This window comes from Gymnogyps californianus, chromosome 1 (assembly GCF_018139145.2).
Source record: "Gymnogyps californianus isolate 813 chromosome 1, ASM1813914v2, whole genome shotgun sequence".
NCBI classification, from domain to species: domain Eukaryota; kingdom Metazoa; phylum Chordata; class Aves; order Accipitriformes; family Cathartidae; genus Gymnogyps; species Gymnogyps californianus.
The window spans coordinates 159,057,444-159,078,795 of record NC_059471.1 but is presented as its reverse complement, the minus strand read 5'-3'; the positions used below and the strand labels follow the sequence as shown (position 1 = coordinate 159,078,795).

Below are 21,352 nucleotides of genomic sequence, written 5' to 3'. Positions count from 1 at the left end.
ATCTGTTGGAAGTTCATAGGAACAGTAAGGGGGTTCATGGCCTGTTTTCTGATGTGCTCTGCAGGGCATTGGACAAATTCTCTGTTTCTCTGTTAGCCTTGTCACCAGCCATTCACTTCAGTTGAAAACTCTTCGTGTTGGGGTCTGTCCACTTCTCTCTGTGTTGGTGCAATGTCTGTTAAAATGAAGTCCCAGTATTGATTTAGACTTTGGATGCTGTTGTCAAAGTAGAAATTATTATTAATAATCATCTGCAGGTGCCTAACTTGAAAGCAGGCATAAGAAGAGAGAGATGTAGAGATGAGCTGGTGATCCTGAAGGAATCATATGCTTGTTTTATACTCATTAGGGTTATAAAACTGCTTGGATGGATAAAGCAAGCTGGTGAATGTTGTTTGAATGACCCGATATTTTCTGTCTTATAAAGCTGTTGATTCTGCATCGCATGCGTGTGTGTGTATATAGAATTATTAATGCAGTGGTTTTGAAGACTTTCTCAGGACCCATTGCCCTTGATAACGTATTCCTTCTCTTATCAAAGGGGTGCTGTCCAGTTGCCTAGGACTATACATGAGCACACATGTTCTGATCAAAGGCTGTGTCTGGGACAGAAAAGTTAGCAAGTCATTTTTTTGCAACTATGATACTATGAACACTTTGTTTTCCTCTTTTTATTAGTATCACACTTGTCAGTACTGGGTGGTATTAGCAATTCTCACTTGCACTTCCTTATCAAAGTCTTTATTTTGCTGGCTGCCTCAGTAAATGTTCTAAAAGAGAATAGGAAAAAAAAAATCACACTTCTCACATAAAAGCATGGAATCAAATAATAATTCAGATTTGCCCTTCAAACCTCTGATCCAACCTGCTCTGCCACTCAAAGCAGGGTCAGCTTCAAAGCTAGACCTGGTACTCTTCAAAATGACCTGTTAATTCTTTCCTAAACCTCCAGCCTCTGCCTTTCCCCTCATAGTCCTTCTTCTCAAATGTAATTGCACTTGAGGTCCTTATAAAGGAACTATCTTCAAATGGTTGGCGACTGGAGAAGGGCAGAAGTGGACTCTTGATCCCTGATGGGTTAAACCCATTAATGACCCTCTTCATCATCACTATGTAGCTTATCGCATTTCCCCAAGGACTCTTTCAGGGAGACTTTCCCAGGCTGTTTCCTGAAATCCTTCACATAGGCTGAATGTCCATGTCTGAGACGAGGCACCAAATTGCTCCAAGCAAAGACCATAAGGCTGGTGTGACTCTGTTGGTTAGGACCATTGCCAGGCCCCTTGCAGCCTTTTTTAAATACTTAGCATAGTGACTGCAGCGTTGCCCAAGGGAATGAAGCATGCAGTGGGTAGGAGAGTTGAGGAACAATGAACAAGGGTCCCGGCTGCTTCCCCTTGCCCCCTCCCTGCCCCTCAGATCAGGCAGCCGAGCCTCCACATAGTGGGCAAGGAACTGCTCTTGACTCCCCCAGACCTCAAAAGCAGAAGGGATGATCACTTTCCCCAGCTGGATCACCGTCTGTCAAGGGAAACACAGAAGCTGCATTGTCACGGGCAGTCCTCGAATCTGACCTCAGGCGCCTCTGCGTATCATTGAGGCCAAGAGAGGGGCACTTCTTTCTTCAGGCTCCGGCTTTTTGTCCCCATCTTTTTTTGCCCATCCATACTTGCTCAGTATTTCTTGATATTTAATTTTCATTCATTGCTCCTACCCTGATTATCGGGAGCCTTCCTTGCTTCTTCATCCTCTTCCTCAAGCACAATCCAGGAACCTAAACTGTTGTGGAACAGGTCCCCTGAGGCTGAATGCAGACCCTCTCAACCTGAAAAACGAATGTTCTTCCATAGTCTCCTTACGGAAAAAAAAAAAAAGCAGGGAATAACTGTGTTTACCAGCCTGGTCCACACCTTTCTCTTTGAGTTCCCAGCTCACTAGTCTTCACTACTGTAACTGTCCCATGAACGGCACACAGACTGTGCCATGGTGCACAAGCCCTAACCTGGCTGTTCAGTTCTAAATAAACTCTGCATCAGATCAAGGTTTGACTCTCAGGCACCTCTTGAGCCACTTGGTCTGCTCAGTAAATTCATTTAGTTTTTCCGTTTTCCATTTGATCGTGCTTCAGATAACCACACATTATTGACTCAGCCAGAAATACAGTTTGCCTTAGGAATTTTTTTTATATTTTATAGGAAAAAACTTTTGATCTGAAAAGCTAAATAATAAAAAAGTTTGAATGGCAGAAAGCAGTGAAAGGAAATATCCAAATGTTAAATACTCTTGAAAAACCACATTGGGAAAAAGCAACTGCCCTATTTTTTTCTGACCGTCCTAATTTTTTTGCCATTCTTCCAGGATGCTCTGTAGTTGGTTTAAATTTAAGGAAGAGTTCTCCCTGTTGCTTTTTCTCTTCCTCTTTCATCTCCATCTCTATTACATCTTAATTCTTCCTTAGCAAGCCATTTCAGCAATATTTGGGGGAAGCAGAACAGGACAGTAGGCGATTTTTTTTTAAAGTCATGACATCACTTATTTGTAATGGAGCAGGAGTGCTGAAAGCAGCACTGTCTCTCCCTCTCTCAGCAGCGGGAAGTCAGTTATCTAATCTGGTTATACACCCCTACCAGCTCTCTGAGCTGCCTCTCCCCCTTGGCTGTCGTCCGAGGAATGCAAGACGTATGTGATCATGCTGTCTCGCTCTGTCTATCCCCCACACCCAACACTGTGGAAAGCATTGGCTGATTTCAGCAGAATTGGAGAAACAGGCAGAAGTTTCAAGATACTAAGTTTCTACAAGAGGTGAATTCAGTTCGTATTAGACACTGGATAATCCGCAGGGAAGAGACCATTAAATGCCATCCTGCTGCTCAGGGAGATGCTTCTGTAAGTCTCAGCTTGTATGAAAATAGGTTTTATGGACTCTCGAGGAAGGTTTCCTGGTTCTTGAGCACAGAAATGAATTGCATGACCTCGATATCACCCCCAGGCTCTTGTTCTTCAGCTAGGTCCATTACCACTAGCAAGAGACAAGAGATGGTGTGGGCACCGCCTGGTGCCAGTGAATAGGAGAGAGAGTTGTCAGGGACACTGCGGTGGGTACACCCTCTCCAGCCTCTGCTGTCTCCTGTCATTCATTAAAATGAATGTGAGACCTGACTTTGTTTCCACCTTTATTTCTTCTCTTCTAATCTTCAACAACAAAATGTATTTATTAATGTGCTTTAGAGGCTGCAGGATTTATTATTGCCCACCCTTGACTGAAACCCAGGCATGCAATGCCATTGCCTTCTCCCTGCTAGCTGCAGGGGGAGAGGCACGGGGCTGGGGCAGTGGGAAGCAAGTGCAAGTGCTCTCCTGAATCAGGGTCCCTTCTTCTTTGGAGGCAGTTTGGATTACATTTTGATTATTTGGATATTTTTCCACTACAAGTCCTTCCGTAGCAATGATAGTAATTCATAAGACTGAATGAAACAGTGATCAAAAAGTGAAAATCTGTTTGACCTATTCCCATTAAAACCTTGATGGTTTAAGTTTTATTCAGTGGGCATAAACCCCTAAGCTTTAAGGAACAGCTGAGTCTAAAAATACTATCACTATTTTATGATAAAAATAAGGTTCTTAGATTTTGATCCATGTTGTTGCTTTTACTTACCTTGTGATTTCTTGCTTTGAGAGCTGCAGTGTATACATCTCCAGTTCTTTTCTCTAGAAATACAAATGCTAGAGAAATTCTTTTAGAAATGAAAAGTATAAGTTTGATTAAATGGCTCTAAGCCTAAGTTGAGCTTAAAGAAGAATCTTAAAGTGCCACAGGATTTGACCACATTGCTTTTAGTCTCTCCCGAAATTAATTTTGCTTTTATCTTCTCAGTCCTTCACTCACCAGAGGACAGGAAGCATTAGGAAACACGGTGTATTCCGGAAGAGGAGGCATTAATTATACCATAGGCCTTATGCTCTGTTAAACGTTTTCCATCACTAGAGGCAACTGGTAGTAATTCAGCACCTCCTTCCCCACTCTCTGCCCTGTCCCAGAGAAAACTAAGTCTTGCATGCTCTAAGGATTTCACAGGACTCTGGGGTTTCCCATATGGATCGTAACATACCCCAGGTGCGGGTCCCCTTGGGCGTTAGGCATGCATGGCCGTACATCCCCAGCACACCCAGGTACAAGCAGAAGAGAGCAGAAGAGCCAGGGCTGAGACCTGGACAACCACAGACCCATTGCACAGACCGTGACACTGTGGGCGGTGGCCAGATGAGTGGGACACTTGCCACCTATCTGGGAGAGAGATGCCCACAAAGCAGGAGATGTGCAGAGCAGGGTCACTGGGATGACCATGGAGACCTGACTTATGAGAGGAGGCTGAAAGAGTTGAGTTTGTTTATCCTGCCAAAACAGAGGCTAAGGGAGACACAGCTGCTTTTAATAAATACACTGGTTTAAGAAAGTGTTTTGCGACATGGTGCCTGCAGTAGCAAGGGGTTAGACCCTATGGCTGTGGTGGGCTTTTTCAGTCCTGTGCCCTGCATTGACGGACGAGAGCCCAAGAGGGATTGAGGAGAGCACAGACCTAGCAGGCAAGAGCAAGCAGCATTTCTTAGAGAGAGTCTGCCACCTTCGGAGTACCTTTCCTTCAGATATTTCCCAAAAGCATTTTAATATATTCAGAGACATCTTTCCTGGCATTGGCTAATTGATAGTGGAGCAGGGTGAAAAGGGTGAAGAGGGAGTGATGAGGCCACAAGGTTCATCTAAATTTTTATTCCTGTTGTTTGTCCACCCATCTCCTTCCCACCATTTCCTGCTGTGATGAGGTGGGTCTGTCTGTCCGTCTGACACGCATTCTTCTCGTACAGCTCATTCATTTGTTCCTGCTGCCTGGTTTATTTTCAGGGAATGATTATTCAGTGAACTCCTATGTACATGCTTCTGGAAAAGTCTTGTGGTATAGATTATGACTCCATTGGCAGCATTGTCAGGAAAAAAGTTGTACTTGGCGCTCACAGAAGATAATTGTAATACAAATCATGAATTCCAGCTCCATTGTACTTCCCGTCCTAAAGAGGTATTTTCATGTGCAGCATAAAGTGGTCCTTTCCAAAGGTAGAGTCTGATAGGTCCGTGTGTGATGAGAGGAAAATTAGCCTCTCATCAAATAACTGTATAATTTTTATTCATTATATGTTTAGGGTTTTTTTTTTTCCAACTGAAAGCCAGAAAGCAGTTCAAGAACAGCAACAGCAGCTCTCATAGCTTTGCCACATACAAGCATTCAGAAACCATGAATAAAGGGACCTGGAGAAATAGCAAGAATGACTCAAAAATCATGAATTTCTTAAATAAATAGTATCTTCAATTTTTTTTTTTTATTTCCATTGGCTTTTGGAGGCTTACAGAGTTCATGGTTTTGAGCTGTTTCCTGGGATCAAAAGGTTTAGAAATGTGCTTTTGCTAGACCTCCAATTTTTGGGCAGTCACACAACTTCTGAAAAGAAAATTTAAGAGACAATTCCAAATGCCAGCAGAGCTGATGCACCAAAAGGCACTCACACAGGTCAAGGCATGTGGACCTTCAGCATCAGCGCTGTCTGTAGCTTAGGAGCATGCATCCTAGCTTCAGGACTTTTCACGTGAAAAGAAGTTGTGGAAGCTCCCCTTGGAGCCGCACAGCAGCATCCCCCTCCCAGCTGGGCCCTCTCCGTCCTTTTCTCCCAGAGAGCAATCCCAGTACCGGGGGCAGGTGGGGAGCAGGGTGCCTCCCCAAGGGAAAATGTCTCAGGAAGGAGACATGGGGAATCAGGGTGTGTAATCTCCAATTCTGCATGCATGTGCACACCAAGCACACACAGCCCCACCCCTCCCCCTGTTCACATCCATACGATCTGTTCACCCTTCTGCCTGTGCAGGATTTAGGGATTGCTTACTTCCCCCCTGAAATGCTTGTAATGATTGTTGTGAAATGTGCTGTTACAGGAATGCAGTCTCGTGTCTGCCAAAGTCTTTCTTTCCTTGTACATATTGGAAGATCCACCAAAAACTAAAGCATGAAATCCACTGAGGAATGTATGTGATTTGATTAGACAGTAGTAATTCCTCATCCCAAGTGCCTAAGCCATGACACGGACCAGGCTGTTAACTGCATTTTGTGTCACGGGGCAGGAGGAGAAAAACAGATGTGTAGTGATAATTGGTGAGGAGTTTCAGGAGCAAGACTGGGAGAGTGGAGAGCCTTGGGCAGAGCACAGTCAGTGGGTAGGGGAGAGCCAAAGGAGACATGAAGACTGGGGAGCTCCAGCCATGCGAGAGACCCAGTGCCCTGCAAGCCACGTGTGGCTCCAGTGCCACGAGTCAACCCACCTTCCTCCATGACCATGTGGGTGAGAGGGGCTGGTCAGAGTAACTACCAAACTCGTGCTTAGGATCCTGGTGTGGGTACCCTGCATTGCCTTATGGAAAGCTGCGTACTGTAGTGGTAGCTCAGTGCTGTGATTTATGTGATGGAATAACCCCCCAAAAAGCCAGTGTATGTGTTATAGCGTATGGCGTGTTGCACTGAGGAACGTGCAAAGGTTTCCTGGCAGCACTAAAAACCCCTCTGCTATTTTTGTGTATGTGCTGTATATATGCAAATAGGGGTATATATGCAAATATTCACACAGAAGTCTGATATAACTTTGTGTATCCCTTTTAAGCAATAACTAACCTGAGCAGCTTTTAGTTAGGTTTTGTACAGATGAGGGCTTAGAAAGTTTAGTAGCTCAAAAAAACCTGATGTGCTTGTCGCTGCATGGACACACTAAGCCTGCTTGCTTTAAAAAAAAAAAAAAATCAAACTCCATGCCCCCAAAACACAAATCCAAAAACCTGTCTTGCATCCCTATTCCTGCATTCCTGTACCACATTGAAGATGAACTGACCCTCAGTATCTGCTAAAGGAGCAAACTGGGATGCTTTCCTGGGGTTCCCCTTTGACATGCAGGGAGAAGTTTAATAAGGACATCTGCCAGATATGAAACTTATCACAGGATGATTGAGGCTGGAAGGCACATCTGGATATCTCGTAGTCCAATATCCTGCTCTGAACAAGGTCACCTAGAGCAGGCTGCCCAAGACCATGGCCAATAAAGGTTTTAGTGTCTCCAGGGATGGAGACTCCACAGCCTCCCTGGGCAACCTGTTCCAGTGTTTGACCATCATTGCGATAAAAAGTGAGTTTTCTTGTGTTTACATGGAATCTAGTGTATTTCATTTTGTGCCCATTGCCCATTGCCCATTTTCCTTTCCCTGGGCACCACTGAGAAGAGTATGGCCCCATCTTCTTTACTACCTCCCATCAGGTTTTTATAGACATTGACAAATCTTCCCATTATGCATTTATCATCAATGGCAGATGCACAAGACGGGGAACTGAAGACAAGTCAGTAGCCTAGACAAAGCAATGCAAGGATTACAGCAGATCTCAGCCAGAATATGAGTTAAAAAATAGTCACGTTGCTGCACATATGGCAAATCCATATTGGAACATATGGACAGCAGTATTATATGTAAGATGAGTGGCCTTATATCTTACTCAACAATGGTCAGGTCTCTGCTGAAGGATCATGGTGAGTCTGGCCCATTACAATTCAAGGAAGTTGCAGACCTGCCAGAGAGGATCCCACTGACAGCAACAACACTGATCACTGTGCTGAAAAACATCACCTACAAGAAAATCTTACAAGAATTGGGTTGATTTTGTCTAGGGAAAAAAAGGAAGAAGGAAGGGTAAGTCTTCAAGCAGTAAGTCTTCAGGTTCTGCAGGAGGAAGTAATGGACAAAAAAATTGCAGTCTTAAAAGGTAAGGGGAGAGATTTAGGTTGGACATTGGGAAAACTTTCCAAGGTTGTTAAGGCACAGATTGCCTGAGGAGGTTCCTCATCTGTGGAAGACAGAAGAAGGTTATGTAGTATCTGCACACAACAGCAGAGGTAGAGCTGATCCTGCCTAAGAGAGACAAGCTATGTGATGTCTTGAAGTCCCTCCAGCACAACTTTCTGTTATTCTATGAAAAATGCTTAAAATCCACCTTGAACGTGTGCTTCCCATGAATCATTAATAGGTATGGCTACCAAGCCAGGCATTTCTACTATTGCATGATTTAAAATGACAAAATCCTCCTTGTTTTATTATCAGCAAACAGAAAGAGAAACTCTAAAATAGCTCACCAAAAAGATCTCCAGCACCTAGAGAACACTGATGGGAGAAACTGAGAGTAGCTTAAGGTTTAGTCCAAATGATATGGAGAGATTTCTGAATTTGAATACCTGAAATAAGCATTTTTAACAGAACTATCCTCAAAATATCTGTGGGCATCCTCCCAGATCTGGGCCTCACAGAGGTGCAAAATATGTCTACTCCCACAGTCTGTATTACGTTATTCTTCAAGAGGGATTGTGTCACGTTTGTCACACATGGTTCATGCTTGCCCTGAATGTTTTTGCAGCCACTGGCACCATTGCAAAGCAAGTATAAAACACCATCAGGCTAATGTAATGCCTTCTTCTATTCGATGAGTCCTAATGCAAATGACTCTGCAAGGCCACAGGGAGCTGGGCTCTCCTGTTTTATGCATAGTTACCTGTCACTCTATCTGCATGGGCTGCTTTCAAAGACCTCTTTGTCTGCAAGGTAAACTCAGGCTGGAGATGATCTCAGACTTGAAATCCCAGCCAAGGGAAGTCATCAGGCTACAAAACCCACAAAGTTAAAAATACAGGGAGCACTGGAAAATCAACAGGAAACAATTTCTGCTGACTGAAGTTTTCAGCCTTCTTCCAAACGCCAGCTAGCAGCGGCCTGTTGGATGGGACAAAGCAGCTACATGAAAGCAGCAACAGTCCTTAACTTAGTCCATTAAAGCAGGAGTGAATGCCAGGAAAAGATTAGGATTGTCCCTCAGCTGTGATTGTATATCTGGATGTTTTGGGGGTGAGGTAGCTGAGTCCCCCAGACCCTCTCTCCACTCCTCCCTCCTTCCCCGGGTGCCCTGGACAATGGTTGCCAAAGGGGATTTCTCCCTTTCTTCTGGCTCTTGACATTAGCAGGCCTGAAATTGGTCCTGGCAGTTTGGTATGAAGTACTTACCAGCTCAGGGGATTCCCAGGCCTGTTTGGACATCAGGTGTCTGAATACAGCTTTGTTTGGTCTGACTGCCTCAGGGCAACGCCTGTCAGACCGACTTAGTTAGATTGTAAGTGCCAGCCATCAAATGAAGATTGCCCATTTTCACCCCCAGCAAAGCAAAGTGTTAAGCTCTTTAGTACAAAACCACTATGGAAAAAATTATGGAAGAAAAGCATAAAAAACATGAAAACACGACCTAAACCTTCCCTCTCTTGCTCTGATGTTCACATCAGATGATGAATCCCTCAGCTGCAGAAGCTGAAGGTCCAGCTCAGTAACACTCTGCTTTCAGACTGGGACATCTCTGAGGCATATGCAGACACAGAGGTGGGAAAACCATCCTTTTGTCTCCCCAGTCCATAAAGCCTCTCAAGCCCACATGTAAGATAGCAAGCTTGCCTTGACCCAGTGGGGAGCTCACTGATGGTACCCAGAGTATCTACTCTTGCTAAATTTGTTCAAGCTGGATTTCTCCTCTCTCTACATCTATTGAGATTTTTTAAATGTATAAAATGCAGGTGCCTTTTAGAGGTACGTATTTTCTTATCTCTGATCCAATATGATCACTGAAGAAGCGTGGCTGTGGCCAAGGCAACACTGTGCAATCTCATAAGAAAAGCCCAGCCGGTCACCTGAACCACTACCATTCCCTGTGTGTGTGTGTGTGTGTGTGTGTTTGAAGTAGGATTTATTTCTTGGCAGCAGGAATTCTCCCCCTCCTTTCATTGTAATTGGGAGTTACAATGATGTAAGATCATGTAAGGGTGTTGCTTTGAAAAGTTTACACAGGGCCGCAGACATGAAATCTCATTACATCATCGGGTCACCAGTCCACGGTCATTGCTTTAAAATTATGTGGATTTTAAAAAAAGAAAGTTGGAAGTGATTTTTTCATTTGTCGTCTGGCCTCTGAGCCTTTACAGGTGCACTAGTTTTCCATTGGCAAGTTTTTTCCATGCGTTCATGAGGACAAAACATGCTTTTATTCATTTTGGTTTTTTTCTGTATAAAAGTTGTTCCTGGCACTATCTTTTGGTTCCAGCTACTAGAAGTATCAGAAGAACATTAAATAGTACAAGGATCTCAAGAAAATCACAAACATTAGCAACACCATCTCAGTGCTTTGATATTAGGTAGCCACTGGTTAAAAGACTATTTTACTGCTGCCCAGTCTCCATCATACTAAGTCTGAAAGAAACGCCTTAACAGGAAGGGGAAAAAAAGCTGTTGAAAGGGAGAAGACTGAATTTTCTGTCTCAAAAAATGAAACCTGATTGTTTATGTTTATGTTTATATATACAAGTACTAATTTAATATAGGATTCTGAATCTGTACAGGTATGTTGTATCGTGCTGGAAAGGGAGGACCTGCATGGCACAATAACAGGCTATTCTAGTTTAAGGTCTACTCATTTGCTTATAAAGAACAGAGTTAGGCTTTGAAGCCCAAGACAAGCACTGATCAGCTAATCCTGCAATCCTCCTCCTACTGAGAGTGGCCTGAGACCATCGAGTCTCGCTGGCACGCCTGTCTGAGGGGCAGCAGAGCCAGCGGCCACACGGGAGGATTATCGCACCTCTCGCCCAGTTAATCACTCTGATTTGTGTCTTAACCTTCACTGACACCCACTGCAGTTGTAATCGCCCCTGTGCACATTGCTTTTTGCTCCCGTAGCTTAAATATTCCTTGCCAACCTTTCCGGCCTTGTAAGTCGCACCTCTTCTAAAATGTAAAGTGTTTTAATAATTGAGCAGCAGTGTTAATAGCCTACCCAGCTTTGCTAACCCTTTAATAGTTAAAATCTTAGTAAGTAAACCGCATCAGGTGGGTTTCTCTGCTCATCCCCTTCCTGCAGCATAATGAGGCTTTTTAGCTATTTAGGGATGTTTAAATCTTTTGTGTTAGGTTTATAGCTGGCCAGTGGCACGACAGCCAACTCAGACATAATTCTAATTGGATGTTTCCAAGTGGAAACTTGGAATTTGAATTCAAATGACCTTACCTCTTTTTATTACTATTATTCTTTCCTGTATGCGTTTTTCAGCTTGCTCATTCTTAATTCCTTCAGTCCTTATTACTGCAATAAGCCTAATCCTGTATACTTGAACACCCCAAGTGTGAGAGCCATAAATACTTCTGCAGTCTCTCCAGAGCAAATCAGCTGTAATTGGATCTCCCATTGCCTCATGGAAAAAAAAAAAGAAAAAAAAAAGAAAAGAAAAAGAAGGAAAGGCACATTCCACCAAAGACAATTCTGCATCTGTGTCTGTATGTTTGTGTCTCTGCTGCCCTCGAGTAATGCTCTGTCCTTTTGCTCCACTCCAGGCTGAGTTCTCCGAGCTGAACCTGGCTGCTTACGTCACAGGTGGCTGCATGGTGGACATGCAGGTCATGAGGAACGGCACCAAGGTGGTAAGGTAAGGAGCACCAGCTTGTCTTGAAAATGGGGCTTTCTGGAGCAATGTTGGGGCAAGCAGGACGACCGCAGGATCTGACCGGTATCTGAACTAAGGCAGCGCAGTCCTGATGACTTCAAGGTTTCCTGGAAGCGGTGGAAAGACTGACCTGACTCTAGTGGTTTTGTATCAGGTCTCAGTTGAACATTGTGCCGTACAGTCATTGTTTCCAGTCTAGGCCCTTCATGCAACCACAAATGCCTCCTTTTCAGGTTCTTTTTAGCCTCAGGCCTCCCAATAAAAGTGACAATGGATCTTCCTTTCCCTTGATTTTTCTCTCCTTCTGTGTCAACTAACCTTCACTGTAAACAGTGGCTTGCATTCATTAGCCTACCTGTGTAAGGTCCTGATCCTGGTGGACTACCCTTGCAATAGCTACAAAGCCTTTCCATGATCCTGATCCTCGCAGCCTGATTTGCTCCTGAAATATCACCTTTTTTGCCAGAGATGCCTAATGCTCCAGCCTTGCCCTGTGGTGTGTCTCAGAGGTAATACTATATCTCTGTTTGATGGGGATTTCTGTCCCTACTAGCATTACTTCGTAATTGCAGTCATTGCAAGCAGACTCTTTTCCTGAGCGATGCTTCCCCAATCATGCACCCAATTCACTTACCAAAAGCATTGCTCCGCTTCTTTCTGACACCAGAGTGCCTGCAATTTAGAGTTAATGTTAGATGCATTCTTGCTGGTGCTATATAAAGAGCAGTGTAAGTTGTCACATCTGTGTATGAGGGTAAAATGCCTCTGTTTACATAGCCCTGATATTACCTTTCACCCTTTTATTCCCAAGCCTACATCTTTATGAGTTTCTGTCATTACAACTTCTAACTCTACATTTCATCTTTGATACAATATCTTTTCTTTGTTCATGTTGAAATCTCATTGCTATTCCCAAACCATTTTTCTAGCCTCTTTACTTCTTTTTGTACAATTCTTTTGCACTTTTTTGTGTACACAGCATCTCTGAGTTTAATATCGTTCACACATTTAATGAACGCTTTTGTCTGTTTGCTTCTAGTTCAGAAATAGAGATAGAGACACATAATATAGCATGCAGGGATATTTTTGAAAGGGATTATTAGAAGAGCTGAAAAATGGTGATTCTGAGCGTGCTGGCCTCAGTTTAATTTCTCAAGATGTCATTTCCAGTCCAAACAGTGCAAAGCAACACTTGTCACTGTCAATTAGCTATGACTGTGGTCCATCAATTCATTTCAGGTCGTGACAGCTCTTAGTGCGTCCACAAGTCTCCATTCATTCTTTGGTACAATTTCACAAGCCTCTGCTAAAAACTTTTAAGGTTGAGTCTGTTATATCCATTTGCTTTCTCTCGTCCCACAAATGTCTGTTTCTCAGTGAAACAAAGCATATGTCCCGTGAACCAGCCGCTGGAGCATCCATCAGACAGTGCGCTGTGCTAATGCGCACTTGTGTTCGCTTGCTCACGATGCTGGAAGGTTTCCCAGGAACCATTTCCTAGGTTGATCACATCTTCATTTTCCTTCCCATGCCTTTCCTCTCAAAGCCATTCATACATCTGGCAGAAAGATCTTGAGCTATTAAACTGAAACTGAAGACAAAATTTATTTCACAAGAGAGTCTGAGGCATGGTGTTCATGTTTCTGCTTGCAGTAAATACACAGGTATCACAGCTAGCCTTTTTGCATGGATATTTATATATGAAAATGCATATTTTTATGAATGGCATTAGTTCAGGTTTTTTGTTTTCATCTATGCATGTTTAAGGACACATGCATTTGTGTGGTGGGAAGTGGATTTGGCAAATACATACTTGTCTGGATACCCAATTTATATGGCATGTGTTGTCCATGGTTTGTTATAGTCCCTACAAGCACTAGCCATTTGTTTACAGCCTCTGCTGATGTGCCCCTGTCCTGCCCAGCTCAGTAAGTTCAAGAGCTCAGGCCAGCCAACTTCCACAGCCACTCCTACCAGTACTTTAGAAGTCACAGAAATAAAAACTCTTCTTCACTTTAGAAGGTGAATTATGGAGCATACTGCTACTGAGCTGCGTGGAGGCCCCTCAGCCCATCCACATGGGTGCAGCTTGCTTCCCACTCCCTCCACTTTTCCCCCATCCCTCCCGCAGCTGTGTCCTGCCTGGCCACAGACACCCCTCGGGGTGCCCAGCCACAGGGAGATGCCACGCGGGACACCTTCGACTCGTGTGTGCACCAACTCTGCTGCTGCTGACATCTTTTTTCCATCGCTCATTAGGCCTCTGTTAATTATTAAGCAAAATATTCAGTCACAAGTCAGAATGTTTCTAGATGGTGAGATATAATACTCATCATGGTTTTTGGATATCCAGAGTCCTTGGAAATCCCACTGACAAGTTATAGGAAGGAAATACGACAGCATCTTGCTAGCAGGCACATTTCGGATTCCCCCTCTGCAGGAGCCCTGCCTTCTTCACACTCTTCTTCAAAGCGAAGGCAACAGAGCATGGCAGTTTAGTCGAAAGACAGTGAATATACTACAGACCAGTAGATTTTAAATCAATGAAATAATAAACGTTTATAACAACAACAATAACAACAATAATAATAAAGCAACCACTGGGCTATTCTCTCCAGTTTGAAATTATGTTAACTGATAAACTAACTAACAACCTGTCAGCCTATTAAATTCTGTCATTTTGCAGCAGGTCTCCTAGTTCTTTCTTTAAACTGGGGACGTCCTATTGCACATTTAAATCAAAGCTCTTTCTTTGCTGATCCCTTGATCCTTTCTGACACCTTGCAGTTAAGGCATGCTTTTAGTCCCTGTGCCAACTGATTTGAACTGCACCAGGAAAGAATTGTGGTTCTTTTACCTGGAAGATAAATCCCCTAATAAGAAGGTATAACAGTCCTTGAAGCCCTACACTTACCACTTGCCTCAGGCAAATTTTTTTTTTTTAAAAAGGAGCTTTAGAAGCATTCTTGTCAATTAAAGAGAGCAAGGAACTAGAAGTATACAGACCTCCATGACTACTAGCCTGTGTATCTTGAAACAAGTAGCTACAAGTAAGTTAGCAAACAACGTAACTGAAGCCAGGCGTTACTTTGCTTGCCTGATGTTTAAAACAAATGTGGCTCCCAGAATTTAATTTTACAGTAACAAAATTCTAGGTCTCCACCTCCTCTTTTTTAGCTACTAAAAGTTCTGCACATCTGTAGGATGGGGTGAGGGATTTGGTAGTCTCAGTGAGATGTGCTACTGGAGAGAGAAACTATCATCTAACAAATCTAAAAAACTGCATGTGTTTTTTTCTGTGCCAGTTCCACCATGATATGCAATGGCTCCATCAGCCTATTCAGCACATTTTCTTCAGAGTTAGAAGAAAAAGAGCTGGCCATGGAGTATCTCATGCAGTCTCTAGCAAGCACTTTCCTATTTCAGTGCCCTGTAACACGTGCCCTGACTGAGGACAGTGCAGGGGGATGAGCTGGGCACCAGGAGCAGCATTGGGCACAGCCAGGGCTGGCAGGGGGGAATCTCCCTGCCATGTTGGTCCTTGTTACCCCAGCACTTCTTTGGGTAAAATGGGCACCAGGGCTTCCCCAGTGAAAAGTTAAATACAGGAAGCAGGAGGTGGCACTCATCCCAAAGGATCCCTCACCAACTTAGGCATAGCAACCCCTTTAACAGAGAAATGGAGTCTTTTCTGGGTGCGATGGCTGGACTACTAAGCAGTGTGAAAAAACAAGCATGGGCTGATGCCTGCTTTTAAAACACTTGGATGGATTCTTCATCCTCCTTCCAGTGCATGCACAACTTCCTTTTGCACAAGTCTACGCACACACACAGACAGAGTGAACTGTCTGGAGTTTAATTTACCTTAGAAAGCTCTTGGGCTGTGTCACCTCTACTGGGGTTAGATGTGAGGAATGGGATTTTAATTTTCACTTGTCTTCATTTCTCTGAAGGGCCCTTCATACCAATGTTTCCACAGTGCAAAGAGGCCGTCAGTGCTGGCACTGCACCCACTCTGAGGTGCATTTATGCTTTCAGGATATTATAAAAGTGTCTTGGTATAAATGAGAATTTGGGCTGTCTCTGCTTCTGACAACACTTAGACTCCCAAACTATGATCTCAGCCTCTGCATTAGATTAAATGCAGTCCTGTGTTTGCCTTTTGGGCTTTACAAGCCTTCAGCTATTAATTCCAGTAGATGTGGGAATAAGGCAGGGATATGTTGAAAATCTGGACAGCTTTCTTACATGGGGAATACTAATGTCTTTGGGAGCATTTCAGACTTTTAAGGATATAAATTAATCATGCACCAGACTGCTCTCATCTCCTGTCTCCCTGTGGAGCTAGCTCTTTTGCCATTGGGGCTGATCATCCAGGGGAGAAAGCACATTTTTTTGTGTCTGCATGGGACCTACCACAGTGGCGGCCATACCACTTACGGTGTGGTGTGCAGACTCACTGTAATACCACAGTACAGACAACAGCTGATGGACCAGGAGATGCCCAGGGTCTGAAATGGGGACGACCCTGCATGGAGCAATGGCCCTGACAAGCGGGGAGGGGTGACAAAACTGACAGCAAAGCAACGAGGGAGCTGAGCACCGTGGACAAAGCCTTGCTGTGGGGAAGGATTTCTGCCATGGAGTGGTGTTTAGTCCTACAGGTCTTGCCTGAATTTGGCCGGTCTGTATAAGAAGGTGCGTGTCTCACCCTGCTTGCCCTGGATGATATTCCCTTGTCACTTGCAGCTGTGGTGGGGTCAGTGAATACTTTGATTCCTCCATACAAGCTCATTCATTCCTTTAATTAACACTGACTTTCCCATTGGTTCCAGCTGATTCAGTGCTTCTACTGTGCTCTGTGCTCTGATAACAGGACAGAAGCCTGTTAAATCACCATCTCAAATAGACCAGGACCTGAAAGTGTTTTTTTCCCAAAGCATATTTTTGCACTGCAAGCTGCAGTAAAATCACAGCATGAGGAAGAAAATCCTTTTACATGGGAGGAGCGGGGAAGAAACTGGCCAGCCCAGCAGCAGGTGTTTTCCCGCTATTCAGAGCTTGCAGACCTCAGGAGACGTGTACTCTGGCTAAAAAAGATCTGCCTGCTCCAGGATGCAAGACTCTTTAAAGTCCAGTAAGGACACTGTCCTCTGCCCACACTACCTTTTCCCGTCCCAGTAGGTTCACCCACCCCACAGGGCCATTGACAAGCTGCTCCTTGAAAGAGTCATGTGGGTTTTCTAACCTACAGAGGCCGTGCTTTCTCACCGCACAGTAGCTGCACGTTGATAGGAGATGGATATTTTCTTGTCTCTTGAGGACTATTCATTCACAAGAGTTGGTGGTTTCTTGCAGTTCTGCTACAGGGAGAATATCCAGGGAGGTCTTGGGAGTAGCTACTGTCCCTGGACACTGACGTAGGACATATTGGTAGGCAGTAGGTCACTTCCCAGCTTCTTGTCTTTCATGAAGCTTGTGTCAAAGAGGAACCCGAGGCTCTGTCTAGTCCCTGTCTTTTTTAATTTAACTCTTGATCTAATTGGGGTCTTTTTTAGAATGTCTTTTTCTATTTTTTTATTGCCTCCAAACCAAAATTCTGAAAATTTCTGCAAAGATGCAGATGGGAGAAAAAATGGGAGAAACTGATTAGGAGAGTTTAGGTTTCTAGAAGCCAGATGGAAAAATATGTTGAGCGCATGGTTCTCCCAAGATTCACAGAATGTGCCACATGGTGTAGTACAATATGTGCTATATATTTAACACTCAGCAACATTTGGGCAATATTTTTGTATTGATGGCATGGCAATCCATAAATGTAATGGAGAAGTGTGTGTAACAGTGTGTAAGCTTTTGAAAGTGCACTTTAGGCAAAACACCAATGTGCCAAATGACCAGTTCCCTTGCCGAAATGCCCTGCAGAGACAATGGGCTGGGACAAGGTGTCAAACAGGGTAGACCCTGGCAAGCTGCATTTACACATGAAGCAATTTAACACCTCCAGTAAACATTTATAAACCGAGAAATTATTCCCACATGGGGCATGATTTACCATCATCTTTCACTAATATCTCCCCCCTCTTCACCTGCCTGTCCCTGTCCTCTTTTTTTTTGAGCATGAGCTAAAAAAGAGAAGTTGGGGTGTGCTTATTTATGTATTTATTCTCAGTTGCTTCCACCTCAGCTCCTGCTGCTAAACAGCTGCTTGGAGGCCTGCTTCTCCCTTTGGGGTTTACTGATCTCCCAGATGAATAATGTCCCCCTTCACCTCCCCAGCAGCTGGCACCCAGCCGACGTGCAGGCAGGATGCTGACAGTTACTGGGAAAACATTTGGCGTGCAGGCAGCTGCCAGAAAGCAAAAGTCACTCTGAGCAGACCAGGGTGGGGAGCATCTCAGAGACTAAACTACTCCCTGGCCCTTTTTGCATTTACAGTAATTCTTTCCAATAAGAAATGTGCTGCGAGGGCCTAGAGCACTCATTAATTAGTTAATCCTGGACTGAATGCAAGAATGATTAAAGACTGTTGTAGATTGTTTGAGTCTTGATCGGCTTTTTTTTTTCCCCCAATCCTGCCTTAATTTGTCTCCTTCCTACATGGGTTTTTACTAAGGCTTCTTCCAGGGAATGGCAAACAGAGAAGTGAAGGGCCAAGTCCTGCTGCACCTGCACTATACTGGTCAAGGTGGATCTTCATTAACGACCTGATATTGGGACAGAGTGCAGCCTCAACAAGCTTGTGGGTGGTAACAAGTTGGAGGGTGGGAAGCGATAGATGTGCCAGAGGGCAGAGCTGCCATTCAGAGGGACCTCAACAACTGGGGAAATGGGCCAACAGGAACTTCATGGAGTTCAATAAGGACAATCGCAAAGTCTTGCGCTGAGGGAGGAATAACCCCAGTACTGCTAGGGGGCAGCTGGAGAGAAAACAGCTCTGCACAAAAGGACCTGGAGGTCCTGTGTGCCCCTGTGGGGAAGAAGCCCTGTGGCTCACTGGGCGGTATTAGCAAGCATGTAGCTAACGAGACACTATTCACATCTGGAGTACTGTGTCCAGCTGTGAGCTCCCCAGTACAAAAAAGGCATTGACAAACTGGAACGAGTTGAGTGAAAGGCCACCAAGCTCATTGAACTGGACTAAAGACATCCAAGGAGAGACTGAGAGATGGCTTTGTTCAGTCTGTAAGAGGAGGCTGAGGGGGATCCACTTACAGCCATCAGGCAACTAAGAGGAGGGTGCAGAGAAAATGAAGCCAGACTCTTGTTGAAGGTGTGCAGTGAAAGGAAAAGAAAAACTGGACACAAGTTGCAGCAGGTGAATTCTAATTAGATACAAATTTTTAAAAAATTTCCACAGTGAAGGTGGTCAAATACTGGAACAAGTGCCCAGAGAGGCTAGGGGATCTTCATCCGTGGGAATATTCAATCTTTGGCTGGACAAGACCCTGATCAACCTAATGTCACTTCTTTAAATTTAGCCCTGCAATGAGCAGGGTGTTGGGCCAGGTGATTTCCAAAGATCCTCTCTGTCTGTGATGTTGGAAAGTATTTGGATCACCTTCTGTAAAAGCTTTGGGTCACAAGCATTTTGAAGGCAAGCTGCTGTTGGCAGGTGTGATTGTAACTGCTTTGAGGCATCGTCTGGGTCCACATGCTTTTCCTTGTCAAGGCTGATCAGTTTACAAGTAAAATACATGGCAGACTTAGGAGACTGCCACAGTGCAGTTCGGAGAGTGTGTGACATGCGATCTTATGGCTCATTGACCATTGGTCTGTGGCTGAGAAGCAAATCAGAGCATCTTCCAGGGTGTCCTCATCTGCATATAGTGGTACCGGTCCTACTGCAACCATGATTCCCAGGTCCTGCTGCTTTTGCTACACTAATCTCCCCCACACCTCATGTTTTTTCCCCAGCCATTCTCTATTACACTGTCCCAAAAGACCCCCTGCTCCTCTCCTCCAGCCTGGTAAAGAGAGGTCATTCTTTATTCTGTGTTGCTTTGTTTCTCTAAAACCAGCTCTGCATTACCTTATTCATATAAGTAATCACATTCATTCTTTCTTTGAATAACTTCAGCAGGGTTCAGTTCTTTCTGGGAAAAATATGACATGAGGTTTTGACTGAAATGAGATCTTTTCCTTAGCAAATTTCCCATTTTACTATGACATCCAACATAACATTAAATCTAACATCGTGATAGGTGAGTGAAAATGTCATAGATTTCATATTACTTTTCAGTAATGTAATAACAGTACTATTAACACCCAAGTAAAGCACAAAAAGAACTTGTTACTACTTGTAAATGCGATTTTCTATTAGCTCTCAGACACCTGAGGCACTGCATAGTTGGAGGGATTATTGCACTTCTCAGGTAGTTGCAGCCACTTATGGCTTGGACTTGTGCCTCAGAAGCTTGCCTGAAGGTTCCATTAATTGCCAGTAATGCAAAGCTTGTTGTATCATATTGCTTAATTATGCACTTTGCTTCCTCTCTGTGTCATGCCAAGCAGATAGGACAGGCTTTGGAAAAGAACTTTTAGTCAAAAAGTGTTGATCACTGGGAAGTGTCAGAAAACTGAATAAAGCCTCCTTGAATAATGGAGGGTAGACAGAACCTGAAGTGAGGATGTGCATCTTCAGTGTCCAGGGAAGATCTTTTTCTATTGACATGAAGAGCAAAGTGTCTTGTAAGACTGGCACTCTTTAAGAGAAAGGACTGGAGAGCCCATCCTTCTGCCACAGCATGGGCAAAAAGCTCTCTAAACCCATCATGGTGCTAAAGTATAAAGCAGGTCTACCCTTTGGCTGCAGGTGATTATTCACAGTGGAAGGGATCATTAGAAGGTATTTTGACAACATAATCTATTCTTGTGTGTTCTTTCTTCATGCCCATGAAGCTCTTTGTGCTTCAGTGAGAAAAGCTGAAGAACCAGGAAGCAAGCCAGAGTTATGGGCATATGCAGAAATAAGAAATAGAAATCTCTTTAAGGCATGAAACCTCCCAGAAGGATTTGCTGTCATCATCTTCTCTACCCCAAAGCAGGCTGAGGACCTGCTTTCTGCAGAGAAATGTTATTGATGATCTTTTCAGAGCTGATCCTCTTCTCATAATTAGAGAAGTTCACATGGTCACCAGAATAGCTACTGCTGCGCCTGAGATGTTTAACTTCCATATTTAACATCAGGAACCTCTTAAATTGTTTTATATTCCCTCATTTCTGACAAAACTATTTCCAAGACAGCTAATGCTGTTGCAGATTTAAGGGTAGATGGGTCCAACCTAAGAAATTATATTCTGCAGTCAGATCTCTTCCTATTAAGTATTTTGGATCCAGGCTTTATACTTAGGTTTGTCTCTAAAGTATAGTTTTACCACTAAGAAAGAAAGAGGCTGCTAAAATGCATTGGAACAAGTTGAAAAAGAGTTAGTTAAATGCAAATAAGCATCCTGCACTGCAGTATCTGAGTCCACGCTCAGGATTGGCAGCACTAGCAGCTTCCTAGCCAGACACTCATCATCATCTGGGGGTGACTGACTATGGTAATCGCTGGCTGATCTAAATTGCCAAGAGGAGAGGTAAGCTGAGCAGCTGCCATGTGCCTTGGCTAGCATCTGGGACAAGGAGACAACTACTGCAAAGGGAGAAAACCCACAGGGACCTGTGGGGGGCTGCTTCACTCTGGGGGTAGCCGGTTCAGTCGTGCACCACTTGGAGCACTGAAAGGCTCGTGATGTGTGTGGCAGAG

The 21,352-nt window shown here is 44.0% G+C and overlaps 1 protein-coding gene across 2 annotated transcripts in view; it reads left to right on the top strand.

Moving 5' to 3' along the window:
* Positions 1-21,352, top strand: part of SYN3 (synapsin III) — a 180,283-nt gene that overhangs the window by 14,107 nt on the left and 144,824 nt on the right. Inside the window, exons 3-4 of one of the 2 annotated variants that reach the window (XM_050915511.1) lie at positions 11,495-11,586; positions 14,291-14,293. In XM_050915511.1, coding sequence (XP_050771468.1) covers positions 11,495-11,586; positions 14,291-14,293 — 95 coding nt within the window. The remainder of the gene's footprint in view (positions 1-11,494; positions 11,587-14,290; positions 14,294-21,352) is intronic. The other variant, XM_050915509.1, reaches the window with a different exon arrangement.